Below are 24241 nucleotides of genomic sequence, written 5' to 3'. Positions count from 1 at the left end.
ACAATAATAATAATAATAAAATAATAACCTTTCCTGTTTTGTGTTGTTAATATGCAAGTGTAACTCAGATGCAAGAATAGATGAAAAGCAAGATCTACCTGGAATGCTTTCTTTCCTGCTTTCCCTCTACTTGTGTAAATACAAATGCGTTTAGATTACAGGAATGAAACTTAATTATTACTTAAACTACGCATCTCAGTTACTGTCTGTGCAGTCCTGCTATGCTGTAATAAGGGCCTACTCGTGTCTACATGGAAAAGGTGTGTAAATTAATGAAGACACAATATATACAGAAGCATGTTCATCTGGAAAACACTTTCTGTATGATTTTTAATTCTTAAAAACTGTGTTGTAAAAATATACAATGAATTAATATACTACATACAATTAATGTGTACGTAAAAGTAGCAGAAATAGATTTAATGGTTGCTACTGGAAATCTCATTTAATTTCAACCTTTAAACTTGAAAAATGCATTAATTGGGAGCCATTCCCGTAAACCAGCCCGTAAACCGTTGACAAATCTGCATTTACTTGCCTTGAAACATTTTGTTCAGCTTTCTATTTTCTATAGGACTGATTCTCTGGTCCTCATTGATGTGTATGTATGTTTAGTTGGAAAACTGTTTACTACTGAGGAACTGAGGAAAAAAAATAATAGGAACTTTGAACTTATGTTTATAACTTCTGTAGTTTCAGCCACTAGTTTGCCTAAAGGGCAAAGAGCTGTACTTTCAGATTGAGTACAGAGGAAGAAACTAGTACATCTTAAGCTTGATCCAAATTTACTCCCTCTACTGATGCGTATGCGTATGTTCCTATAACTGTGTTACAGTGCTTTATATAATAGATACATGTCATTTATAAGCCTTATGTAGCTTTTCATCTCTGCCTCAACTCCATCATATAATAGATACTACATGAATATACTGGCTTGAAGGAACTTGGATACTGTGACTTGTTTTTTTTTTTAATCTGGTTCTATGAATCAGTCAGAGCTTTAATAGAAAGATCTGAAATGTTTGTGTAAACTGTCAGCTTATAACCTATATCAAATGTCTCATAAAAATAGCCTTCAAGAATTTTTCTAAGGCAAAGTGAAATAGTTTAACTTAATAGAGAGAAGTAAGTGATGAGATGTGGCTTCTATGTGATGTTTTGACAGGTGGTTCTCTTTCAAAGACATCATCCTCACTAAGAATTGTTGTTCTCCACATTTCTGTTCGGGCTGTCAGTGAGACTTGGTGTGAATGAGTCCTTTTCGTGCTGTTGTGCAGGCATTCCTTTAAAGGTGCAAAGTCTCACGTTCTAGATCATTAGAATTCATGCTGACTTTTTACTGGGCCAGGCTGCTTTGAAAAGTTACGTAAGGAGTTGTGTATCTCCCTTTCCTTTCTGATCAATGCGGTCTTTGCACAGTTCAAAGAACACATATTTTAACAGTGACAGCTGTTGTTATTGCCAAGTATATGAGGTTAGCAAGCCAGAAAGAATTCTTTTTAGTACAAATTTAAACAAATTTTCTTATAGAACTATGTTTTTTTGTTTTTTTTTTTTTAAGGTGAGATTGCAGTGCAAACTGGAGATCTGTTGCCATGTAGGATTTGTGGAAGGACTTTCTTTCCAGCAGCACTGGTAAGTGCTATGAGCACTGTTGGCTTTTACATTTGATAAGTCGATATGAAAGTTAAGCAGTGATCAGAATAGTTAAATAAAGAAGATCTAGATTATTGCTTTTTTCTGTTTTTACTTCTGTTTTCTCAAGTTAACAATTCCCATTGTCTCAGTCTTGAAGCTATTTAAAGATTAATTGTATTTTGGCATCCTGTCACATTCTGAAAATTTAGACACTTCCAAAGACGTTTTCTCTGGGGCCACAGAATCATTCCTTGCCTCTGCAAATGTAAGGCCTAACACCATTCCATCTTACCTAGCAGATGAAGTGTTCTGTTAGCAGTTTTCAAAATTCCTGCCTCTTCAGTCTTAATATAAATTGAATTGTCCTTAAATATAAATATGAATTTCAGACAGTTTCTGATCCATCTTTCCTCTTAATACCAATGCTGCCTACAACCTATCAGTTTCTTTATTTGTAAAGAGCAAATACAGATGCCTCCCTTTCTCTTCCTTGCTCAGACCCCATACCCCAGTTCCTGTATGTCTGTTAAAAAAAAGTAATGCTGGCATAGGAATTTGAGTGAAAGCGCTCTAATCTTACTCATCAGGACCTGAGCCTCATTTGCTTATTGGCACATCTAGAAAGAGGAAAATAACATGTTAATAACATATTTCTAAAAATAAATTCTGCTTTCTCTTTAATTTCTTCTTCTATTTGTAGAAAAAGCATGGACCCATTTGCCAAAAAACTTCTGCCAAGAAAAGGAAGACATTCGATTCCAGCCGCCAGAGAGCAGAAGGAACTGACATTCCCACAGTAAAACCTCTTAAGCCACGGGTATGTTATAATTTACTCCCTGTATGAACATTTTAGGTAAAATATGTATACGTTATAATAAGGTTTACTTCTGCTGGCAATTTGTGATAATTAGATCTATCAACAAGGATCTGGAATGAATTTATAATAAATGTATTTAACGTGAAATAAGAGCTTCAAACATAAAAAGTTGTGGGGTTTGTTTTTTTTTGACTTCTTAGCCAGAACCCCCCAAAAAGCCATCCAATTGGAGACGAAAGCATGAGGAATTCATAGCCACTATACGAGCAGCTAAAGGACTTAATCTTAAAGATGGTGGAAAACTTCCTCCACCACCTCCGCCATCATATGACCCTGGTATGTAAAACTATTGAGTTCCTTAAAGACTTTTTTGTAACTTAAACAATATATAAAATTGTGTATATTGGGGACTTTTTTTTAATACAATATTCATGAGTTCTTGAAGATTCCTATCTGGTTATCCCTATGCAAATGTTCTTTCATGACTGTTGGATCTGACTGGCTAGTGTCCTGAGTGGTTTTCAATGCCTGTTACTTTGTTTTTAATGCACCAAAAGGTAGTTATAGCCAACTTGCTAGTATGTTACATACTGTAGGTTGTACAAATTGTTTCAGCACCTTATTTCTATCTTCTGCAGCGGAACAGCTCAGTGCAAAGTTTCTTTTTAATTGGCTGCCAATTCTGGACATCTACATCCTTTATATATTGTAAAGCTGTGTGTTTGTCCAGTGTAGTCTACCATTTCTTTCTGATTTCAGATGTAGTTTCATAATTGCACTGTATGTACTTAACTGTTCTAGGCATGCTTGTGATCCTTCCTCGTGCACTGGGGAAGGCTTGTGTTTTAGAACATGTGAGATCAGTGGAACTTGTATTAATATGCGAGTAACATTTCTTCAGTGCCCTCAGACCTTGAGTTAGGATAAATATGGAAGCAGTCTGGGGTAATAAGGGAAAAACACTTTTAAGTGAACTTCTGTCATGTGATTGTAGGTTGGAGAATATCTTTGTTCAGGTCTTAAGTGGTAAGCCATTTGATTAACTCAGTGGTCATTTTCAGAAAGACTGGGAAAAAACATAAAAAATCATCTATTTGCTTCTGGCTGTCTGTGATCTTGTGAGGATGTCAGTAGTTTACACCTTCATTCTCCTCAGGAAATGCATTAGTCCTAGTATAAGGACTGTAGCTGTGCATTCATACTGCGAAGTGAAGACTCATATTATTCAGGATGCTAGGAAACATCAGGCCTAATCATGGAAAAGATCAATAAGTTAGTTGTGTAGGTTCTGAATTACAAGAAGAGAAGACCAGAACGAAATTTGCCATGCAGAAGCTATTGAAGCAGGATTCCCTTGGCACCAGTCTGCAAAAGAATGCAAGTAAAAGCGATGCAAAGAAAGTTGCTCTCTTCACTTTGCTTGAGTGTGAAGAGGTACTGGGAAGAGCACAGTATTATGCCTTTGTTTATCTTCCTTCCTTTTCACTTTCCCAAGCTATGCTTTATTATTTATAGTCTCCTTGCTTCATCCTGTTGCAGTGGGTAAGGAGTGAACCAGGAACAAAGATGTGTCAGTTAATTATGGACTCTTCCCACAAAAACAAAACAAAACGAAAACCTGCAAACAACAAAACAGAGCAGAGTAGCTACAGTTCTGCCTTTTTCACTTTATGTATGGGAAGAAAGAGGAATTATACAGTGTATCATGCAGTATATCCATCCTCTCCTACTCAGCTCTGTTTTTGGTACGCCTACTTCTAGGTAGCTGTTAGACTGCTTTTCCTTTAAGTAGGAAATATCAATACAGAATATTTTTCTTTTAACTGCTTGCTTTGAGTTTGGGAAAACAAAATAGGCAGTATTATTCCTTCTTTGATCGCCTGCTCCAATGTTTCTTTAGAAACAGTGTAGAAAAACCTGATGATGTTGAAAAGGATTTTAAGTCATTCCTATTTTCACTGAACTTGGCTACATATGTTTATTGCCTATTTATTTTGATTTGTTTGGACTGTATTGAGTTTACATTGAATCTTAACAGTTGTTCTGGATGGTAATGTCTGGTCCTGGACAATCTGCTGCAGGTGTTCCTGCTTGAGTAGGGCCTCCACAGGTGGCCTCCACCAGATGGCCTCCACAGATCTGTTTCAACCTCAGCTGTACTGTTCTATGGTAGCTGGGTGGCTGCCTGGTGCTAAGCATTTAATGAAAGGATAAAGATACAATCCCTTATACTTAAGAAAATACTTGTTAATCCTCTGTTGTCTGATTCACTTACTTTAGTCAGCTTTGAAAGTCTTCTCTAGGCTATCAGGGCTTCCATAATTGCTTGATTAATTGATTATTTTTTTTTTTATTTTATGTTTATACTTTCTGTTTGGTCCTAACATGGTTTGACCACCGATGTTTTTTAAATTTTTTTTAAATTTCTGAGTTTCCATCTCTTAAGGTGTAGTTTATGTTTGAGAATTCTGTCAGTAGTGTAGTTTACATAAAAATAAACAATCGGTGTTGCCACATGAGATTCCCATGCCATCACTTCTGCGACGGATTTCTATGTTTTTCTTGTAGTCTTTCTCTCTCTTTTTCAGGTCACTATTCATGGTTTTCCAACCATTAAGCTTTTGAACTATTCGAGATTTTCTTCTTTTAAAGGGATAAAAAGAGATAACTGTAATCCAGATCTGCTGTGTTTGGAGTAGTAACATGTAATCTCAGTCTTACTTTGGATTGTATGTGTCTGTGATCGCAGTGACTGTTGCATTTCTTTGTTTTCCTTAATGCACTTATAAAAACACATGGGAACATGCTAATTTAAACTACTGTGATGGTGCCCACATCTTCTGAATTTGATATTTACATGACTTAGAATAATGTACTCTGAGGAATTAAACATCCGTATCTCTAGATGCTAAGATATCTACTGGAAACTGAACTATAACAATTTACTGTCCAGGGGCAGTACATTTTAAGGGCTATATTATTAACACTCAGGTGAAGGATTTTGTAATACTTTAAATACTTATACAACATGAAATGTTGACTATATTATATATATATATATGTTATTATTTATTTTAAATGATCCTTTTTTAAGAATTGCAGTTGATACGTCTCGATTCTTTCAAAATGACAGGAGAAAAGAGAATTTATTGTCTTTAGCTATTTGTATGGGAAAGTTATTAATGTTCTTTCTTATCTTGAACAAACAGAACTGTACTTGTCATTTGTTGTTTAGCCTCTCCTGCACTTTCTGCCAGATAAGTTCCAAACCATTTCCATCTACCTGTTTTGCTACCCTCCATGCTGAATAGCATCTCTCAGATTATTCCTGTTTTCACATGAATTATCTCTGATCTTCAACTGCTCTTCTCATTCTTATCATCAAGCAAGAAACATCATTGCACAGTAATCTTTTCCCCAGTAATGTGTATTTCATTTTCAAAACCAAAAGACCTTAATTTTCTCTGGGATTTGAGCTGGTCTTTAAAAGACTTCAAAACACTTTTTATAACGCTTGTTTAAAACATATTACTAACATTATGCTTTTGTTTTTTTAAGATTACATTCAATGTCCGTATTGTCAGAGGAGATTTAATGAAAATGCAGCTGACAGGCACATCAATTTCTGTAAGGAACAAGCAGCACGAATTACCAATAAGGGGAAACTGGCAGCTGATACCAAAGGGAAGGTTCCTACTCGAACACAGGTGAACTACAATATTTTTCTTAAATTGTACTTGCTTTTGGTATCAAATCAAGCTTGTTAAATGTTTTGTGTTGCGCTTAAATTGAATTAATTGTTTTCTTCTGTAATTTTATTATTTTATGCACTATAATATTATTAAATTAGACACTAAGCATGGGAGAAGTTTTTGTTTATGAAAGTTGCAATCAGAGATTGATAAATGATAGCTTTCAGTTTTGCAGCTGCTACTATTTCAAATATTATTAAGACTTGTAAAAATGACCAATAAGGATAGCAGAAGGAAGTATAAATGCAGTGTTTGCAAACAAAGCTTCGTTTCTTTTGTGCCTTCTGAATCCACTTCAACACTGTTCCTTAAGTAGGCAAATAAAGGTACAGCATTGTTATATTTGGCTAAATAGAGGCTTAGAAAATTCAGGCAAATCAGGCTAAGGACTGCAGTTGTTAACTTGCGGATTAACAAGTGAAGGATTTAAGTGTGATTCTTCATTTCGTGGTGAACCAAATGAAGAAGTTTTTTGGTGTTTTTTTGTTTGTTTGTTTAGTTGGTTTTTTTTGGAGGCTGTGAAGAGTAAACAGACACAAGCAGTTAGTCTAGTGATTCTTGTACTATATTCTAAATCAGTATTGGACTGAATGAGAACACACATCACTTTTGCCTTTCAAATCCTATTTTAACATGTTGCCCTGGAATATCTTTTTAAAAATACCGGGTAAAGAATTGGTAATGTTAAGCTCTTGAGAAATCTACGAAAAAAGAATATATGAGAAAAGCACTAGAAAAGTGGAAAGAACGTACCATGCGGTTAAATGAGAAACAAACAAGCAAAAGCCACTAGGTTGGACAATGTTTCCCACTAGTATATCTCAACATGTACAAGGCTGCAGGCTAGTAGGAACCTTTTGTCTAAGCCAGGTACCAACAAGCTATTTGCTAGTACTCAGTTTGTTTTCCCATAGTGCCTGAAATAACTAGCTGTCATATTGCATAGATAGTTAGACTTCATTGCTTAAATTTCTAGGCTGTATTTTGTTACAGTACAAGCCTGCTGCAGTTAAGAAGATGCCTTCTGCAGTGTCAACACCACCGTCATCATCATCACGTCTACCGCAGCCAAGTGGTGTTAGCAAAGCAGTTGTAGGTATGAAATGAATGTTAGCAATTTTGCATTTCTTTTCTGAATACTATTTTTCAGGCTATGTAGTAGAAGTAGTAAAATAGCTGGAAGGATTTCTAAAGCATTGCCAAGTGATTTAAACTGAAGGAGTAAAAACTTCATGGGAGGAGATCAGTGTTACAAGAGTGGATAAGATGGTTTCTGTCTTTCATGATAGAATTAATATTTTAGTTGCCTGATATTTTTTCTGATTGCATAAATGATAGCTTTGTACTTCATTGTTCAAATCTACACCGTTCCTTAGAGATGCTGGGGAGATGGGGAGAACATAGATTGGAAATGACAGGTTGTTCCCTCTTCAGCAAGACCCTAAAGCATGTAGAAATCTTGTGTTTTGTATATCAGGTCAAATTGGAGATTCTCTGAAAATTAAACCTGTAAAAGCAGTTCATGAAATAAATGCATAATTTTGCTTAATACTGATCTTTCATATTAGCTATTTCTTTTGCTTCATTCTGCAACTAACTTGTATGCTGAATGTGATCGTGAATTGGTGAAAATACACAGTCAAGCCATGTATGTTATAATTATACAGACTACTCTTACTATGATTTCAGTTATTGATAGGATTCTGTTTGATATTCTAGATACTTTGATATTCTAGACTTTATTTCTGAAGAAATTGAGATCCGATTTTTTATCAGAGTAGAAAATGTTCTCAATTAGATATATGCTATAAACTTTTGGAAGCTCACCTGGTTATTTTTTTTCTTAGTATCTTGATATTTGTTAATACTTTCATACTTCTATAACTATTGTTTTGAATTTTACAATAAATCTATAAGGAAGGGTGTTTTTCAAATAGCAAAATCTTATGCTTCCTTATATTTCCCTGCTTGCTTTCAACTGTAAGGTTCCTCTTCAAGTAAAGCATTGTCTTCAGCTGGATCCAGTGGCAGCAAAATTCAGTCGTTATCACCAGCTCATAAAAACTCATTGGGAATGGTGAACCCACAAGCAGGGTAAGTTCTCATTTAATGTTGTCATTAATGGCTTTTTTCATATTTATTTCTACTAGTTCTAGAAGAGGCTTTGGGCTGTTCTTTGTTGTTCTTTTTGTTGTCCTTTTTTCTGCAAGCTTCAAAATGCAGTGCTTGGAATTCATCTTTTATTTATAAACAAAATTAATGTTTAAGGGACATTGGAGGAGGTGAAGATGCATTTTCTAATGTTAAAATAATAGCAAAGGATGTGAAATGATAAAACTGCATAAAAAAGATTTCATAGTTTCAGAATATGCAGAAGCAGTTGGAACTGTACTTTTCTGAACTTACTGTTCTTTGTAAAATTGAAAAGATTTTAATAAGAGAAAATACCAAGCATAACTTCTAGAATTTTGTGAAAATAAAATAAAGACACTTCTGCCATGGCTCACAAGGCAATTGTGACAAAATCTTTCTCTCACAACAGAATGTCACCTCTCCTCCTCTCTTCCTTGTAAAATAGGTGAGACAACACATGAAGGCAGTAGAATCCTGTGCTCTACAACAGTAACAAGAAATGGTAGATACAGATATTATTAGTGTTTCCTGAAAGTGTCTATTTTGCTTGTCTGTTACTAGTGTTTGGTAAGGGGATATTCAGTGCAAGCTCTATAAAAGAAGAAATGTATAGGGGGAACTGAAGATAAGTGCTAGAACAGCATCACAGAATGGTTGAGGTTGGCCGGAACCTCTGGAGCTGTCTGGTGCAACCCCTGCTCATGCAGGGACACCCAGAGCAGCCTGCCCATGCCTGTGTACAGGTGGTTTTTGAAGATCTCCAAGAAGAAGAAATACAGAGGTTGGAAGCCTTTGAAATCAGAAGGAATCTTAGTATTAGATGAAGAAATTCGTTGTAACTGGAAATGGGAAAGGAAAAGGATTGTTATTTTGCCATGCGCTGTGAAGACCTTAGCTTTTCTTTGCCTTGTATCAGACTTCTGCTTTTCTGTTCCTGCTGCTCTCTTTTCCTGTGTCTTTCCTTCAGAACTGTAAGATTTCGTTAAAGTGATACAAATCATTGTGAGAACAAGTGGCTACAGAGAATCATCAGGCTATGGATATTGTAGATAACTATGATTTGGTCAGACATAACTCTTCAGAGGCAAGAAATGAGTAGAGTATGAGAGGAAAGAAAGAGCTTATCTTGTGTATTTCAGGCAAATGAAATAAGTTGAATGTGAGTAGAAGGAAATTATTTTTATCGGAAGAAAGGGGAAACAGGGTTGGGCATGATGAGAAGTGAACGTTACTGCGGGTGGACAGGTGGGCAAGCATGTTAAGCCATGATCATTGTGTGTATGGTAGGGAACAGTGATATAATGAAGAAAGAATAGGTGGAAATTCTGGTTGCAGAAGGCCATCGAGAGTAGCTAAACTGTGGGAGGGAAATAATGGAATTCAAAACAATGTACAGCGAGAATCAGATGGCTGACCTGCAGAAGTTGAATTAACACTCAAAGTAGGTCTGCAAAGACCTGCAAAACAAGTCAGCTGAGATAAGTCGAAGGCATGTTCCTGACTCCAGTGGTCAATCACAGCTATTTGGGAAAGATTGTTTCCTACTGACAGTTTCCAATTGCAGTCTATTAGTTTGTGAGTAGATGCAGGTTTTGATCTTCCCTTCTTAACAAGACAGTTTTGTTGAATTTTAGCAGTCAGTTGCTCACTGAACTTGCTACTTATTTTTGTCAAGATTGGAGGAAGAATTGTGATGTGACCAGATCAAACAGTAATGTATGGAGAGGTGTTAGCACATGTTCTCTGTTTTCACATGCTGCTGCCTGCAAATAGATGACTTCTTTTTGGCATCGCTCTCAGATAATGTTCTCTGCAGGGAGGCGGTGAATATTAGCTTGGCTCATAATGTCACTTAGTTGCCTGTACAATTGTACCTTTTTTTTTAAAAAAAAAAGAGTGTGAATGTGATGATGTGATGAATGCTTCTGCCTGCAGTCCTTCTTACTTCCCTATTGTGTGAAAAAACAGCAACAACAAAAACAAGTAACTTCTATCCCATTCTTGCCTTTGCCAAGCAATCCTTGTGTTTCATTGGTGGTCATACTAACTGGTCTTCTCAAGAAGTCAACTTACTGAGTATCTTTTCTAAGCATTCTAATTGAGAACTTTTCTATTGTGTGTGTTGTACTTCTGAGAGCAAGTCTGTCAGGAATTATGTTGAAGCAAAGAGACACAGGAGTAGTTACAACATGGAAAAATTAGATGCCTCACTTTGGTCACTACTGGAAAATTTTGGCCTTAATCTACCCTCAGCTGTAGTATTTGGGAGGAAGTGTATACCTTTGAAATGTGTAGGGCTCTATTGAAATACCTACAGACTTCTATCAGAGTAAAGAACAAGACATTAACAGTCAACACAATGAAGTCAGAGTAAAAATGATTAACATTGTACTGAAACCAATTTTAGGCATTGGAGTGTCAAATAATTAAAGCTTTAGCTAATTGCAGCTTAAAATATTTTATATCTTATAAAAGCTGCTCTTCCTTCTGAGTTGTTATTGAAGTGATTTACTGAGTACAGTGTGCACATATATTGTTTTAAGTGCAGTCATTCAAATGTTAAGAATGTTAGTTTTCTAACATTGGTTGGTTTGTTGTTTTTTTTTTATTTTTTGTAGTTGCTCAGGAGCTGAGATTTTTTTGTTGTTTTGGTTGAATTCCAGTCTTGCTGTAGGAAAAGACCTCCTGAAGTGTTATTCACACCCTAAGACAAACAGTAATTTTGAGTGTGTTTTTTTCTTGTTTTTTTTTTTTTTTTTGTATTCATAAAGTGAGGTCTTCCATTTTTGCTTAGATTGTTTTAATTCCAGATTTCACAGAGGTTTTAAGGCTGGATAGAATTACAATTATAATGTGTCGTGTCAGGGGTGAATTAAGTGGATATTAGAGAGGGGCAATTTAATCCGATACTGACTCTTCCTCTTCAAGGTACCTGTTCACTGTGATGGTTATGTGAAGGGACAAGAAACTGGAATCTTAGGCTAATTAAACGACTAGAAGGGATTAAAATGCACGGGAATGCAGTTTCACTGTTGCTCTCTAGATGGCACTCTTGAACTGCTGTCAGAAGCTGTTCTGAAAGGCGAATGAAGCTGTTGGTGCACTTCTGTTACAAGTGAAGGCTAGAACAGTGTCTCAGGTGTTTTGTTATGTACAGGAAAAAGTTATGTAATTTCATTTCATATGAAGCTCAACTCCAGTATTGTAGTATGTATTTTTATTTTATCAGAACAGAAATGCAACCAAACTATATGAATTACGTTATTTTAACATTTTGATATAATATTTCTATTCTTTTACTCCCCATGTAGAGGGCCACAGTTAAAGCATCAACAAAATAAGCTCAATTTAGCTTTATTCAGACTGATTTTGTGCATGTGGGTCTGAGTGTGTCAGCAGAGCTTGGCTGTGAGAGTTTTCTTTTTCTACCTTAACAGAATAAAAGCACAACTATTTATAAATATGAATGGAAATGTGGCTTAAGGGCATCGTTTTTGAGTACTAGAGAAGCAAGTGAGAATGCAAGAGTAGTGTATGACCCTGTACTGCTTCACTAGGAAGACCTCCATTTACTTGAAAAATTCTACGTAAAATGTAAATTTGGGTTTACATTTTGATGTGAGATGTTAAAACCCAAACTTTGATACATCTTTCATAAGAACACAAAGTTTAACACTTGTCTTGCATTTCTTGAGGGGTAGGGCAGTTCTCAAGCTGCCAGAAATAATAACTCCAGGAGGGAAAATTGGGTAGGTTCTTCCTATTCTACTGCTAAGCAAGCAGCCAGATTCCACCCACACAAACTATGTTTCGCACGGCAGAACTTAACTCTTTGTGGCCAATCACCTTTTGCATATACAGATTAATTTCTCATCTCTGCGTATTTTATGTATGGACATTAATATTTTTTCAGTGTAGCTTGGAAAATTGATTTTCAGTAGGGCAAACGTGCCCTTAGAAATTACTCTCATTTTATTTGTGAGGTATATTGTAAATTTCACATAGGTGTTTACCATACTGTACCTGTAACCTTTAAAAACAATCCTTATTAATCTCCTTAAACAAGACTCTAAGACAGCACAGTTCAATGAAATCAAGGCTAATAAGTCAAAGATTCTTTTGATTGCACTTTTATTCATTAGTACCTGAAAGGGCTCAGCATGTTTTGGGTTGGTTTTTTTTGTTTTTGTTTTTTGTCTGTTGAAGGATATTGCAGTGCTTCAGTTTGGCAGTCATGACTGCTGCTACGATACTCCTCACTATTTTATATTGCAGGTGCCCAGAGTTCACCTATCATGTTTTGAAAGTTCAAAAAAGAGCTAAGGAAATCACAACAGGTTGCAGTATGTGTCATGCAGTGTCAAAAACCTCAGTCTTGCTTCTCATTTTTGGGAAATGTGTCTTTGGCCAAGCAGGAATTGATTGAATGTTTCCTGAGTTGATTAGCTTGAGCTAGAACATCTGTTGGGAGGAGGAGTGGGAAGAAGAACTCAAGGGAAACTCATCTGATAGCCTGCATTGAGAGCTAAATTGTCAGACTAATATCTCAGTGCTCCCTTCTGATTTCATAATGAATGACTATCACTTAGCATTGTTCAATTTTTGCTCCCTATGAGGTGATTTCCTTTGATGCTTTACAGATGTAACATGGATTGAAAGGTTGTCAAGCAAAGAGTCTCAAAATCCAAATTGTCTTTGTAAAATTTATAGGTCCTGTACTTTCTAACATGCTAATACAGAAGAAGCATGAGAAGTTGTGTGATACAAATGCTGGAAGTTCACAAGCTCTTTTTCTACTGTTGTAATTTTTTTTTTTTGTGTGAGGTATTAAAAGCTACATGAAAACAGTGAGCTTCCTTGACAGATGTTTAGTTATTTTTCTAGTATTGCAGTTCTTTGAGGTTAGATGACAAGAGTCAGAAAATTTTATTTTAATTTTATTGCATTATTTCTCTCAGTTTGAGAGTGTATTTTTTTTCATTGTTACTTACATTCATTTGTTTTCCCCATGACTTCCCAGGAGGGTAGGGAGCTTCAGAAGAGCTTAGCTTCAGCAGCCTAGATATTTTAATCAATTTTGATTGGCTTGTTTGTGTATAGCTCTTTAATTTCAGAAGGATCAATAAAAATACTCTAAGATTGTCTTAGTTTTTCAGTTAGAGCTATTATTTTTGCTGGCAATAAGAAGAAATGTTTTGTTACATTACTGACATGGGAATGGAGATATAATTGAATTTTGCAAGTTTTACTGTTTTAAGATGATAAAAAAGCAGAATTTTACAGGAAGACATAATTTTTCTGATACGAATTATGATTTCTCAAGAATTGGTGTCTCTTTTGATGATGTTGAAGGGAGAGAGGTAGTGTTTTGTGGATTTTTTTTTTTAATAATCTTCTTGGTTCAGAATTGTTATCCCTAATAGTTGGGGAAAAAAATTATTACAAAAGTACTGCCTGTACATAGTGCTACGTACATGCTGTGAGTGGGTGTTTTAATGATTAAAACAAACTTATTCTTCTTTCAGGCTTTCTTCTAGGTTTTTTTCCTCATTTCTTCTCAGATAACCTTTAACACTTTAATTTAAGAAAAAAAATTGCGTGGGGGAAAACAGTTTTTCTTTCCTGCTAATCCTGAAGTCAAAGAGGCTCGTACTTGCATCTTTTACTTTCTAACATTTTAATACAGTTGGCATGAGTTGTAAATAGGAACCTCGTTTTCTAGATGGGGATGAATTTAATGTTATGAAAAAGATTCTTAAGACAAAAAAAGCCTAAATGTGAGTGTATTGTGTAAACTGTGAATATAACTAGCAATAATTTTATCCTTTTTTTAATAAACATATGCATTGGAAACTTAATCCAATTATAAGCCTACAAAATTATCCCCTTTTTAAAGTAAGAACTTCCCTCTCGTTTGCTGGATAAATGTCTTTTTGGTAAATAAGAATTCTTTGGGAATATAGATGTAATTGTAAGTACTTTTTTGCAATAACTTAAACAGCAATTTGACAATCTCCTTATGAGTACCCCTTTATATATTTTAGTAGTAAGATGGACAAGTTAGGCCCACCACTGCGAACTGGAAGAGATGTGCAAAGGTTTTATGACACTGATAGAAAAACAGACAGTACCATCAAAAGACCAAATGAATTGTTGCCTATAAAGAAGTAAGTATCACAAATGAGCTTGATTTATCAGTTATACAGAACTGTTCCTCAAAAGCATTGGAATATTAGAAGTGTGGCCTTGATAGATATCTGCTTCCTAGTATGTTTTCGCTATAAATGTTGTGGGAATATAATCAGTGTATTTATTTCACATCAGGCAAATTGCCTCATGGTAGGAATGGAAAGGGGATGAAAACGTTCTTCAGGTTTGATTTCTTTTGTCACTGATTCTGCACTCAGAGTAATGTGCTCTGTAATGCTGAGATAAAACTGAAGCGATATGATGCAAAACTTAAGCAAGCATTTAAACCTGTAGAACGGCTGATAGCTTTATAAATGATTGCTTTACATGCTAATACTTTATGGCAAAGGAATTTTATTTTGCTCTTGAAATCAAGTATTTCCTTCTTCTTCTATAAGATAGTTGTGATTGTCCAAGAGTGTAGGTAAGGTAAGCTTTATTATGAAAGATTAAAATCAAGGCTGCTTTGGAAGAAATGGTGTTCTATCTTTTAACACTTTAATAATTTCCTTTTTAACATAATATAATTGAATTTGACATCTTTCAAATTACAGTTGACTGTTTCTTCATAAATACCTCAAAGCATATTGCAGAAGAGTAATTAGTAATGAATTATGTAGCCCATATTTGGAATATACTGATATACATAGCAGAAACGTATTTAAATCTTGCAATGCTGTTTTAGTGTTGTAACCAAAGCTGAAATATTCTGGCCTTATCCTAAAAATATTTCAACTTTGGTTCCTATTAAGAAGCAAAAGGAGAAAAGGGAGGGGATGCCTCCAAGAGAGGTACAGAGTGTGTGTGTCTGTACGTGTCTTCCTTTGCACACCTAATTAGAGGCATGAATCCTGTGAACTTTTGAAAATTAGGTCAATATAAATTTTATATGCATTCACTAAGACTTATTTTCAGTATCTCAGTAGTTCCTAAGCATGCTTACAGTAGCCTTTGTCTGTAGAGAAGGGACTTCTTTAAAAAAAATTCTCTAAAGAATTTAGGCACTTACTGTGGTCTTCATAACCTTACTGTTTGAGTTGCACTTACTCAAACGTTCACTGGAATTGTGGATTAAACCTGTCTTCCTTGCAGGAGGTTATTGAATACATTGCATTCATATGGCACTGGAGAATGTGCATAACTATTAGCCAGTGTTAAATTCCACATAGTGATGTGGGTAATTACAGTTTAGGGCAAAGACTCCTGGATTTCGATGTTCCTGCTGAAAATTATTTATGATTTTGCCCTGAAGTATGAGCTGTGGTGGGTGACAGTGATAACTGTCAAGAACATCTGAATACTCCCTGTTCAGGAGGTAAACTTGGTGTTTCAATCTTATAAAGTAAAATATGACCAAATTGCAAATGCCTAGATAAAAAAAGGCAAGCTTCTCATGCAAATTTGTTTCAGGTTTTGATTTTGCAAGCAGTGGTAATTCGACTAGATGTACAACATGAACTGCTTAGGAGCAGAGGTCACCTTCAGTCCTAATTCTTTTGAAATAGAGGCATAACAATAAACATTTGTAAAGGTACGTCTAAATGTTAAGAATTAAAGATGACACTGACAATCTCATCTGCTGTCAGGCTCCATCAGTACTTCATATTGTACAGCTTAGAGCAGGTATTATATGTACGTTGTTTATAATTACATATAGGGAGGCATATGTCTATAATTATACTTGACAAATGGCAATAATAGCAGAGGTTATACAGGTTGGAAGAGACCAAGCTGTATGACTGAAGTGGAGATGATGAAGTATCTCTGGCCATGTTGGAAGACGTCTGTCTCCATAGATCAGATTGCATCCTGCAGATTCAGTTTCAAAACTGGTTATCATATGTATGTTAAATCTGATGCTAATTTTAGTTTCCTGATCTGGGATGCATGAAGCTACAGACAGTGGCAGCCTGCTGCTTCTGCTATTGATTTACTTGTAAAAAGATAGAAATCAATGCAGTTGCTTGTAGAGCTAGTATATCAGTCTAAGAATACTTTTGGCCATGTTTTTCAGTACTTTGTTTTTTCGGTGTTTTTTTTTTTCCTGGTTTCATCAATAACTTGTGTGTCATACTGGACATCATTTAAATGATGGTTTTAAGATGCTGAAAATGTGGGAAAAAAAAAACAAACTGACTTATTAATAGATCAGAAGAATTTGGTTTAAATTATCTGGCATTGCCTAAACAGGAACTGGGACTCAGTTCTATTCATTCTTTCCTCTCATCGCTGAACCATGATCCACTGTTTCTATTTCTTCATCTGAATTATTCTTAACACTCTCTTCTAGCTTTCAGAGCAAGTGAAAGTCCAGTACGTGTTCCTGCATTACTGAGCTTTAGTGAATTTTACTTGCATTTAAGGAAAGGTCTGTCTCCAATGTAAAATGAGATAGAGAAGATAACACATGCTAGTTTTTATGATATGTACAGTTGTGCATACTTGTGACAGCATAATTTGAATTGGTTAAAACTTTTTTATCCTGAAAGTCTGTATCTCCTGAAAAACTGATATAACTTAGGTGTTAGTTCTGATATAAAATTATGTAGTGCTTTTCAATCCACGTTTGTTTTTTTTTTTTTTTTTTTTTTTTTAATGAAATCGTGTTTAGAATCTCTTTGCTGAGTAAGAGAGCAGATAGGAAAACTAAAGGAGAAGAAGCTGGTATTCTTCCCAGTGAGCCAGAATCTCTGATAATTCTGATATGCCTGTTGAATGCAGAAGCCATTCCTGTTAAATCTGAATATTCTATCCAAATGTACCTTTACTTGATTCAATCTTAAATTTTGTTCCTGGATTCCATTTTCGTGCTTAATCATTTGATCGCTTTTCCATTGAATTTTTTTAAGTCACTGGTTTTAAACAGAAGGAACTGAAAAGCCCTTCTTAGCCTATATTACTGATATGGAAGAAAAAGTTGCCTGAAATTCAGGAGTTAGTACACTGATACTTACTTGTGTCAGTGAAGCATTTGAAGTTTTTTCTTCATTTACACTTGAAAAAACAAACCAAGAGTATGTTGTCTGTGATTCTAAAAAGAGCAGATAGGCTCATCTGGAAAAAATCATTGTTGAGGTTTTTCTTACTGACCGGTCTCTTGGTGACTAAATTTTATGTGAGATCCTGTTTTAATATTTCTTCATACCCATGAGCCCGTCCCAACTTTAATTTATTCATCAGTGTACAAGAATGAGAACCAAAAAACTTGGTTGGTCATGCGCAAGATGTCATAGTCACTGAAGCCTTGCAAGGAAGAAATCCTGATGAATAGTAAGTCTCTGGAGCAGTGAAGAAAAATTCTGTTCTTGATTACAGATGGAAAAAAGGATGTCCATTCTTATCTTTCTTTTCCTTTGTGCTGCAGAGATTTTCCAAAGAATTCTGAAGTTTTTATCACTCATTAAAGCAAGCACAGAGATGTTCAGTGTGTTTAGGATGTGCACTGGAGTTTAGAAATCATATACTGGTGCTGATAAGACCCACCAGTTCATTGTGACCTGCAGTCTGCTGCTTTCTATTTCTCTGAAATCCCTGCCAGTACTATGAAGTGACTTACAATCTGTCAAAGAAGACCTTAGAATATACTAAACAATCAGTAGTGTGGGTTCTGCTTGTATTTTGGTATGATAACAAACAAAATACGTGAACAGGACAGGACTGGTGCCACCACTGAGCTTGCAGTGCAAGATTAAATTTATGTGCAGTCCAAAGCAAGCGAAGATTTTCTATCTGGTGTTCATAGGAAATAAGCTATTAATGCAGTAAAGCGACAGATGGGTGGATTATTGAATTTTTGTATTTTTGTATGTTTGTAATTTTTTGTATGTAGCATAAATATCTATTATTGTGTGTATATAATTGATCAATATTTTTTTCTGTTTTAGAGGTGCGACAAAAACACGGATGTCAACCCCTCCTAGTGTGGCAAGGACTATGAGCACGGGTGCTCTATCAAACAAAAGAAAAACTAGTAATTCAGACAGTTACTCAAGGTAGCTTTTAGTTTTGTTATCTTATCAGCAATAGAATCTTCACTTAAGAAGAGTACTCATTGCAGAATATATTTTCCCTACTCTAATACATCAACATTGTCATCTGGTGTCTAAGATGTGCAGGAGATAGTGTTAGATATGTCAAAAATCTCTTAGGAATAGTTGTACATTTGGGTGAATGCTCTTTAGAATGACATGTGGCTCAACAGAAGTTAAATGAAAGTTACATGCACAGTGCGTTAAGAACTTGTCTGGTGTGTGCCTGTTAAAGGGGAAAAATATTCTTTTAGACTTCCTTTTAGACTTTCTTATTTTGATAAGCTAATTTTTGTAAGTTTCCAAATGGTCTGTTTAACACAAAGACTCAAGAACTTACTTGATCCAGCTTCTAAAAATTTTGGCACTTTTTGTTGCCTTGTATCTGGAGATAAGTAGGGGAATTTCAATAAATTTACAAGGTAAGCATGAAAATAACGGCAATAATTCACTGCAAGGATTTAAATAATTTTGGATCAAAATATACTGAATTGAGTTAGTTGGAGTTCTTTATATCTGTTTTTTCAGGTCTGATGGTAAAACTGGGAATGACACTGCTGGCTACCTATCCTCAGTCAACGGAGGAAGTTCAAAAAGCAATGAAGGGAATTCATCTGTACAGTTACCTAAATTTTGCCATGAATGTGGAACAAGGTATCCAGTGGAATGGGCAAAGTTCTGCTGTGAGTGTGGAATTCGAAGAATGGTTGTGTAAATGCATTCTTAAAATCAAAGAGAAAGGGAGATTCTGAAAGCATCTGCTACGTGCTGCTGCATGGAAAGCGAAAACACTCCAAGTTAGGCTTCATGCTGCAAACATGTTGAAGCATTATAATTTTCTGAGTGCAATCTGCTAGTTACATAGTAATTTATATATAAATATGTATACTGTATATAAAAGTAACAGGTACCTAAAACTGTGCCATTCAAGGAAATACTCTTTAATCTCAGTTGGAAATATTTTAAATTAGGGTAAAAATGTGTTAAGTAACTTAAGTGGTGGAAGTGGTTCAGTGTTACTTTTCTTATATAATTCTATAGAATTTATTTAAGTCACTCACCCATAGGGAACTAGCCATGAAGAATTTCTGCATCAAAAGTTTCTCTGTGGAGGCATTTCTTTCTTAAGTGATAGTAATTAGATGCTATCTGTGTTGTAAGTGAAAACAACACGAGCAACTCCCTATAAATTCCTTGTTATAAGTGCAAAAACTGGAGTGCATTAACCTCTTCACTGTAATACCCTAACTGAACTTTCCAGTTACTTGCAGGATTTTTTTTAATGATTCAAATAGGAAAAAGTCTGAAAATTCCATTCGCATCTAAGAAAATCAAAAGTTGTGGTTGTTGCTCTGCCCATTTTGTTTTTGAATAAGAACTTGTTAATATTTTATGTATTTATAAGGACAAATGTGATATTTTAATTACTTTTATTCATAAATACTTTTCTTCCTCTCCCTGTGCTCTCCACCGTGGCTAGCATATGTAAAAGCTCTTTACTTTTGTCCTTAAGGCTTGCAAAGGTCCTATTTTTCCTTGTCTCCTGAAGGGGACTCTATTGTAACTGTACCTAGAACTGTTGAACTTATTTTTAAAAAACAACCTTCTTATTGTATCCAATACAAAAAGAGTTCCATAAAATGTATACTATTAGAAAAGTAGAAATTAAGTAGTTACTTAAATTAAGTTTTTTATACTTAATCTTGTGTAAATAGCAGGTTCAGAGTTTGTATGTTTACAGCTCTACATGTGTTTTTTGTGGTGGATTTTCTTCTGTTTTTTTTTTTTCCTCCCCTTCCCAGTTCCTGGTATTCATGGGCTCTGAACAGTAACCTCATAAAGTTTGTGACAGTCTTCATGTGAGTTCATTGGTATGAAGTGTCAGGACCTGTAAGCTGTTCCTTTTTTGGTGGTTGTTTTGGTTTTTGTTTATTTTTTTAAACAATGCAATCTACTAAAACCATTCACAAGCTGTATCACTTGTGTCTGAACATAGTGATTTGTTTTGTAAAGTTTTATTTTGAAGTACTGCTACTGTCTTATTGGAAGAACAATCTGGAAGGACTTAATTGTGCCTTTACCACAGTACACTTTTTTTTTTTGGTCAAAAATGGTTACTTTCAGCTCACAAACATTATCAGAAGCAATTTATATAGTTTCTTTTTTAGCTTGTGTAAAATATACTGCAGTGTTGCACTATAGTGTAACTTAATCGTTGAACACATTTTCAAAACATGTGATTAACATCAGTGGCGCCAATTGTGAGTAAACATGAATGAAGAAATTAATCTCCAAATCAGGTTCTATTCTTGGAGGATAAGAGATTTAAGAGGCTTGATGTAGTCATCTTCCAGGCCAGAAACTATTGGTATTTTAGAATTACTTCAATTATATGAAATTGTCTTACACTTTGTATAAAAAGTTATTTCTAGAAATTATTCTTTTACCTAGTGTAGTCTTGTAAATAGTTGATATAAGCTGGCTACAGAGCATGATAGGTTGGATAACCATTAATGAGAGACCTGACAAGTTTTAGCCGAATTGTATTCTAGTTAGTTTAGGTCAGAGGATATTTTGGCACGTCCCTATCTGTACTTAGAAAAAAATTGGAATCCTGCACAGATAAGTCTGCTTTACAGAATTTCTCCAGGACTTGGGCCTTGCAGGTCTACATTTGATGGAGGTTAGGAGCATCCATCAGAAAAGGTGCAAATCCAAAATAGGTTTGATTGGTTAGTGAATCTATAAAATAATCAATTCCTTTATCTGACTTGATGAATTCCCATTTCTTGTTTGTGCCAGAAGTATGCATTTTACCACTTAATGAAAATACATTCTACAAGGAGAACATTTTGTAAGGAAATAAATATATTCTAGGTTTTCAAGGACTAGTGATGCTGTTGAGAAATATATTGACGTTTTCTCCTTTGAATTGCAAGTGGTACATTTCCTAATTTTAAAATCAATTCATATAAAATAATGATAATTTCTGCTTTTTGAGTTGTGTAACTCTGCTTCCAGAGCTGCGTACAGTAAAGTGAGAGAGACACGGTTTATTCACGATTCTGTGATGTATAGCAAGAATTAGAAATGGACTTAACCTGAACCAAAAGGAAAGTTTTAGAGATTTCCTGAACTTTTAATTTGGCCTTAAAAGAATGTCTACTGAAGTATAATTGACTATCAATAGTAACAATGAAAATGTAAATGACTGTGCTGCTTATTATGTTACAGTGAGACTATCAGAAACCTGGTATGTATCTACTTTATGAGCTGTTTGTTTTTTTTTCACTGAGTGACGTTTCTGAAGTCTTTGGTGTTGCTGACAGTAGACAGTATTACATGCATGATCAGAACAGATCACTGTAACTCCATCTAAACGCTTGCAAATAGATTAGCTCTACAGAACTGAATATGGAAATGAATCCATTATAGTATTTAAAGAAAAAAAAAAAGCTGTAAGGGAGATAAGTAAAGACTCTGATCTTCAGGTGTATTGCATCTGCCAAGAAGGATCTGAATTCAGTTTAACAAGACCTAGGTTCACACCCCCGTTGCCCTACTCCTCCCCCTGCTTTTGTGTCTTGGTTCTTCCTGGGAGGAGAAAACATTGGTACATATTCTGAAAGGGCAGAGTTCCTGAATGCATCAAGAATCGAAAGTTTTATAATTGTAAACAGAACATATCTAGGTGATCTGTGCACCCAGATGCACTGCACTGCTAAGAATAACTTAGCTAGTGTTATCCTCTGGATGACTTGTTGACAGATACTTAACTTAAAAGCATAAATTCCTTAGACTAAATGTGTAAATTTGGGATGATACGATTACTTCATCTGTCTTTTCAGTTGTGTATTTGTGAATGCACATATATATTGTGTAAGAACTCTAGTCTTGCAAGTATAAAAAGTTGTTTCACTGAAGCAGAGTTGATACACAACAATGCTGAACACTACTGGGGGATTGTGACCCCATACAGATAATTGATACACCTGCTATATTCAGGAATTTATTGATGTGATTTTAATGTTACCTGTGTCTATTTCTGAGCCTATAACAGACTTTCTTTTAGCATCTGTCACTGTATGTTCCTGCTAAGACATGAATAAAATTCAGCTAATGAGAAAAGAAGGAAATAAAGAAAGGCTAATGGTAAAATCCCATGTAGAGAAACAAGAATGTTGTTGCTGAGGTGCACAGCATGCACAACTAAGCATGTTTACATTCACATTTTGGTTTTGTGAGTATTTTATTTGATTTATAAAGGATGTCTGTACAACAGAAAGGAGCTGTAAGAACTGAAACTGTACTGATGCAAGTGCAATGGAATTTTGAAATATACTGGCTTCAGAGGTGAAAGCAGGACAGCATAAGGCCTAACCTTTATATGATATCACAAGTTTATATTTACGCATGATACTGATTCCAGTTCTGAAAGAAATTGTCTAGGTTGTATCTACTCACAGCAACTTAAATGTATGGTTAGATAGTTATAGATAGTTATATCCTCAGTGTACACCTCTACAGGAAAGTGTGCAGTAGGTGGCAGAGCAAGCTGTAGCATCCTTTCAAATAGTAACTATGGACATCTAGGCAGAAATTTCCAGACTTGCCAAAGAGGTTTGAACAGCCACCAGCCTCCCTCAGGTGGATTTGAAAAGCTCAACCTGAAGGACTGTATGACCAGGGAGCTCTCCATGGTACTCCTGGCACCAGTCCTTTCCCTGCAGCGTGCCTGGCTGTGTCTGAGCTCTTCCATGCAGCAGGTAGCAAGGTGCACAGGGTAGTAACTCCAAAATGTCCTTTAAGACCTGAGGTGAACTTCACCCATCATAGAACTTCTGTCATTTGAGTGAGACTAGGTCCTAATTCACAGTTGCAGTTAAGAGTTAGTGTCTGAAATGCGGTGTGTGAGGAGAATGGTTCCATGATGCATGCTTATCAAGTCTGTGAGGGGGAAGGTATGATTGCAGTAATTGAAATGCTAACAAACACGGCATTTAGCAGTGCACACTGATGTAGGCTATGTAATTAGAGTCTAAAATGAAATGGCATTGTCAGTGTCTTACTAAGTTCTCAAGAACTACTGGTTTTCAACACGTAGCTTTTGTATCTGTGCAATGAACAAACTTTTTATAAGTTTTCTGAAATCTTGACTAAAAAATGTGTGTTTTGTAAGAGCATTTGTTGCAACTGCATTTCTTTCAGTTTGACAAAGCTATCAGTAATTGTTTGGGTTGTATGAGACAGTGGAAATATCGTCTTTGAAGTTGTTTTTGGTGACGTGAAAATATTTTCATTGACTTTGAAGAAGCACAGCTCATTCCAACTTGTGATGGTTGTGTTGCGGAGTAAAACTTTGAGTTACTTTGTTGTGTCACTGAAAAAAATGTTCAGTAAGAGATTCTTGGCTGTATTCAGCATTTACTTGGTTGATGCTGTCTTTCAAGCATTCATGATATAAAGGATTAGTCTTGCATATTAGTGGATTTTGTTTTGTTCATTATCTTTTTATTTTTTAATGTATGTTGTTCCAGAATACCCTATTCTGCTTAGCCCCTTTTTGTGTTGGCAGAAAACAGCCCACTTATATTTTCTTTTAAATAATTACTGTTGTTTTTTGTTTTATAAATCATTTTCCTCCAATACAAGCAGCAACTTGTGAGACAGCAAATCAAATACTC

At 35.3% G+C, this 24241-nt stretch overlaps 1 protein-coding gene across 1 annotated transcript in view; it reads left to right on the top strand.

Moving 5' to 3' along the window:
• ZC2HC1A (zinc finger C2HC-type containing 1A) overlaps positions 1 to 19272 on the top strand; it is a gene marked incomplete at both ends in the record, with an annotated part of 29348 nt that extends 10076 nt beyond the window's left edge. Inside the window, 9 exons of the mRNA XM_079534040.1 lie at positions 1562 to 1635; positions 2339 to 2455; positions 2656 to 2791; positions 6014 to 6162; positions 7201 to 7312; positions 8193 to 8301; positions 14385 to 14507; positions 18414 to 18521; positions 19086 to 19272. Of these exons, the coding sequence (XP_079390166.1) occupies positions 1562 to 1635; positions 2339 to 2455; positions 2656 to 2791; positions 6014 to 6162; positions 7201 to 7312; positions 8193 to 8301; positions 14385 to 14507; positions 18414 to 18521; positions 19086 to 19272 (1115 nt within the window). The remainder of the gene's footprint in view (positions 1 to 1561; positions 1636 to 2338; positions 2456 to 2655; positions 2792 to 6013; positions 6163 to 7200; positions 7313 to 8192; positions 8302 to 14384; positions 14508 to 18413; positions 18522 to 19085) is intronic.
• Between the last annotated feature and the right edge of the window lie 4969 nt (positions 19273 to 24241).

The sequence above is a fragment of the Tetrao urogallus genome, assembly GCF_951394365.1.
Source record: "Tetrao urogallus genome assembly, chromosome: 3".
NCBI lineage: Eukaryota > Metazoa > Chordata > Aves > Galliformes > Phasianidae > Tetrao > Tetrao urogallus.
The sequence above is the reverse complement of the archived record's forward strand: the minus strand, read 5'-3'. Positions and strand labels throughout refer to the sequence as shown.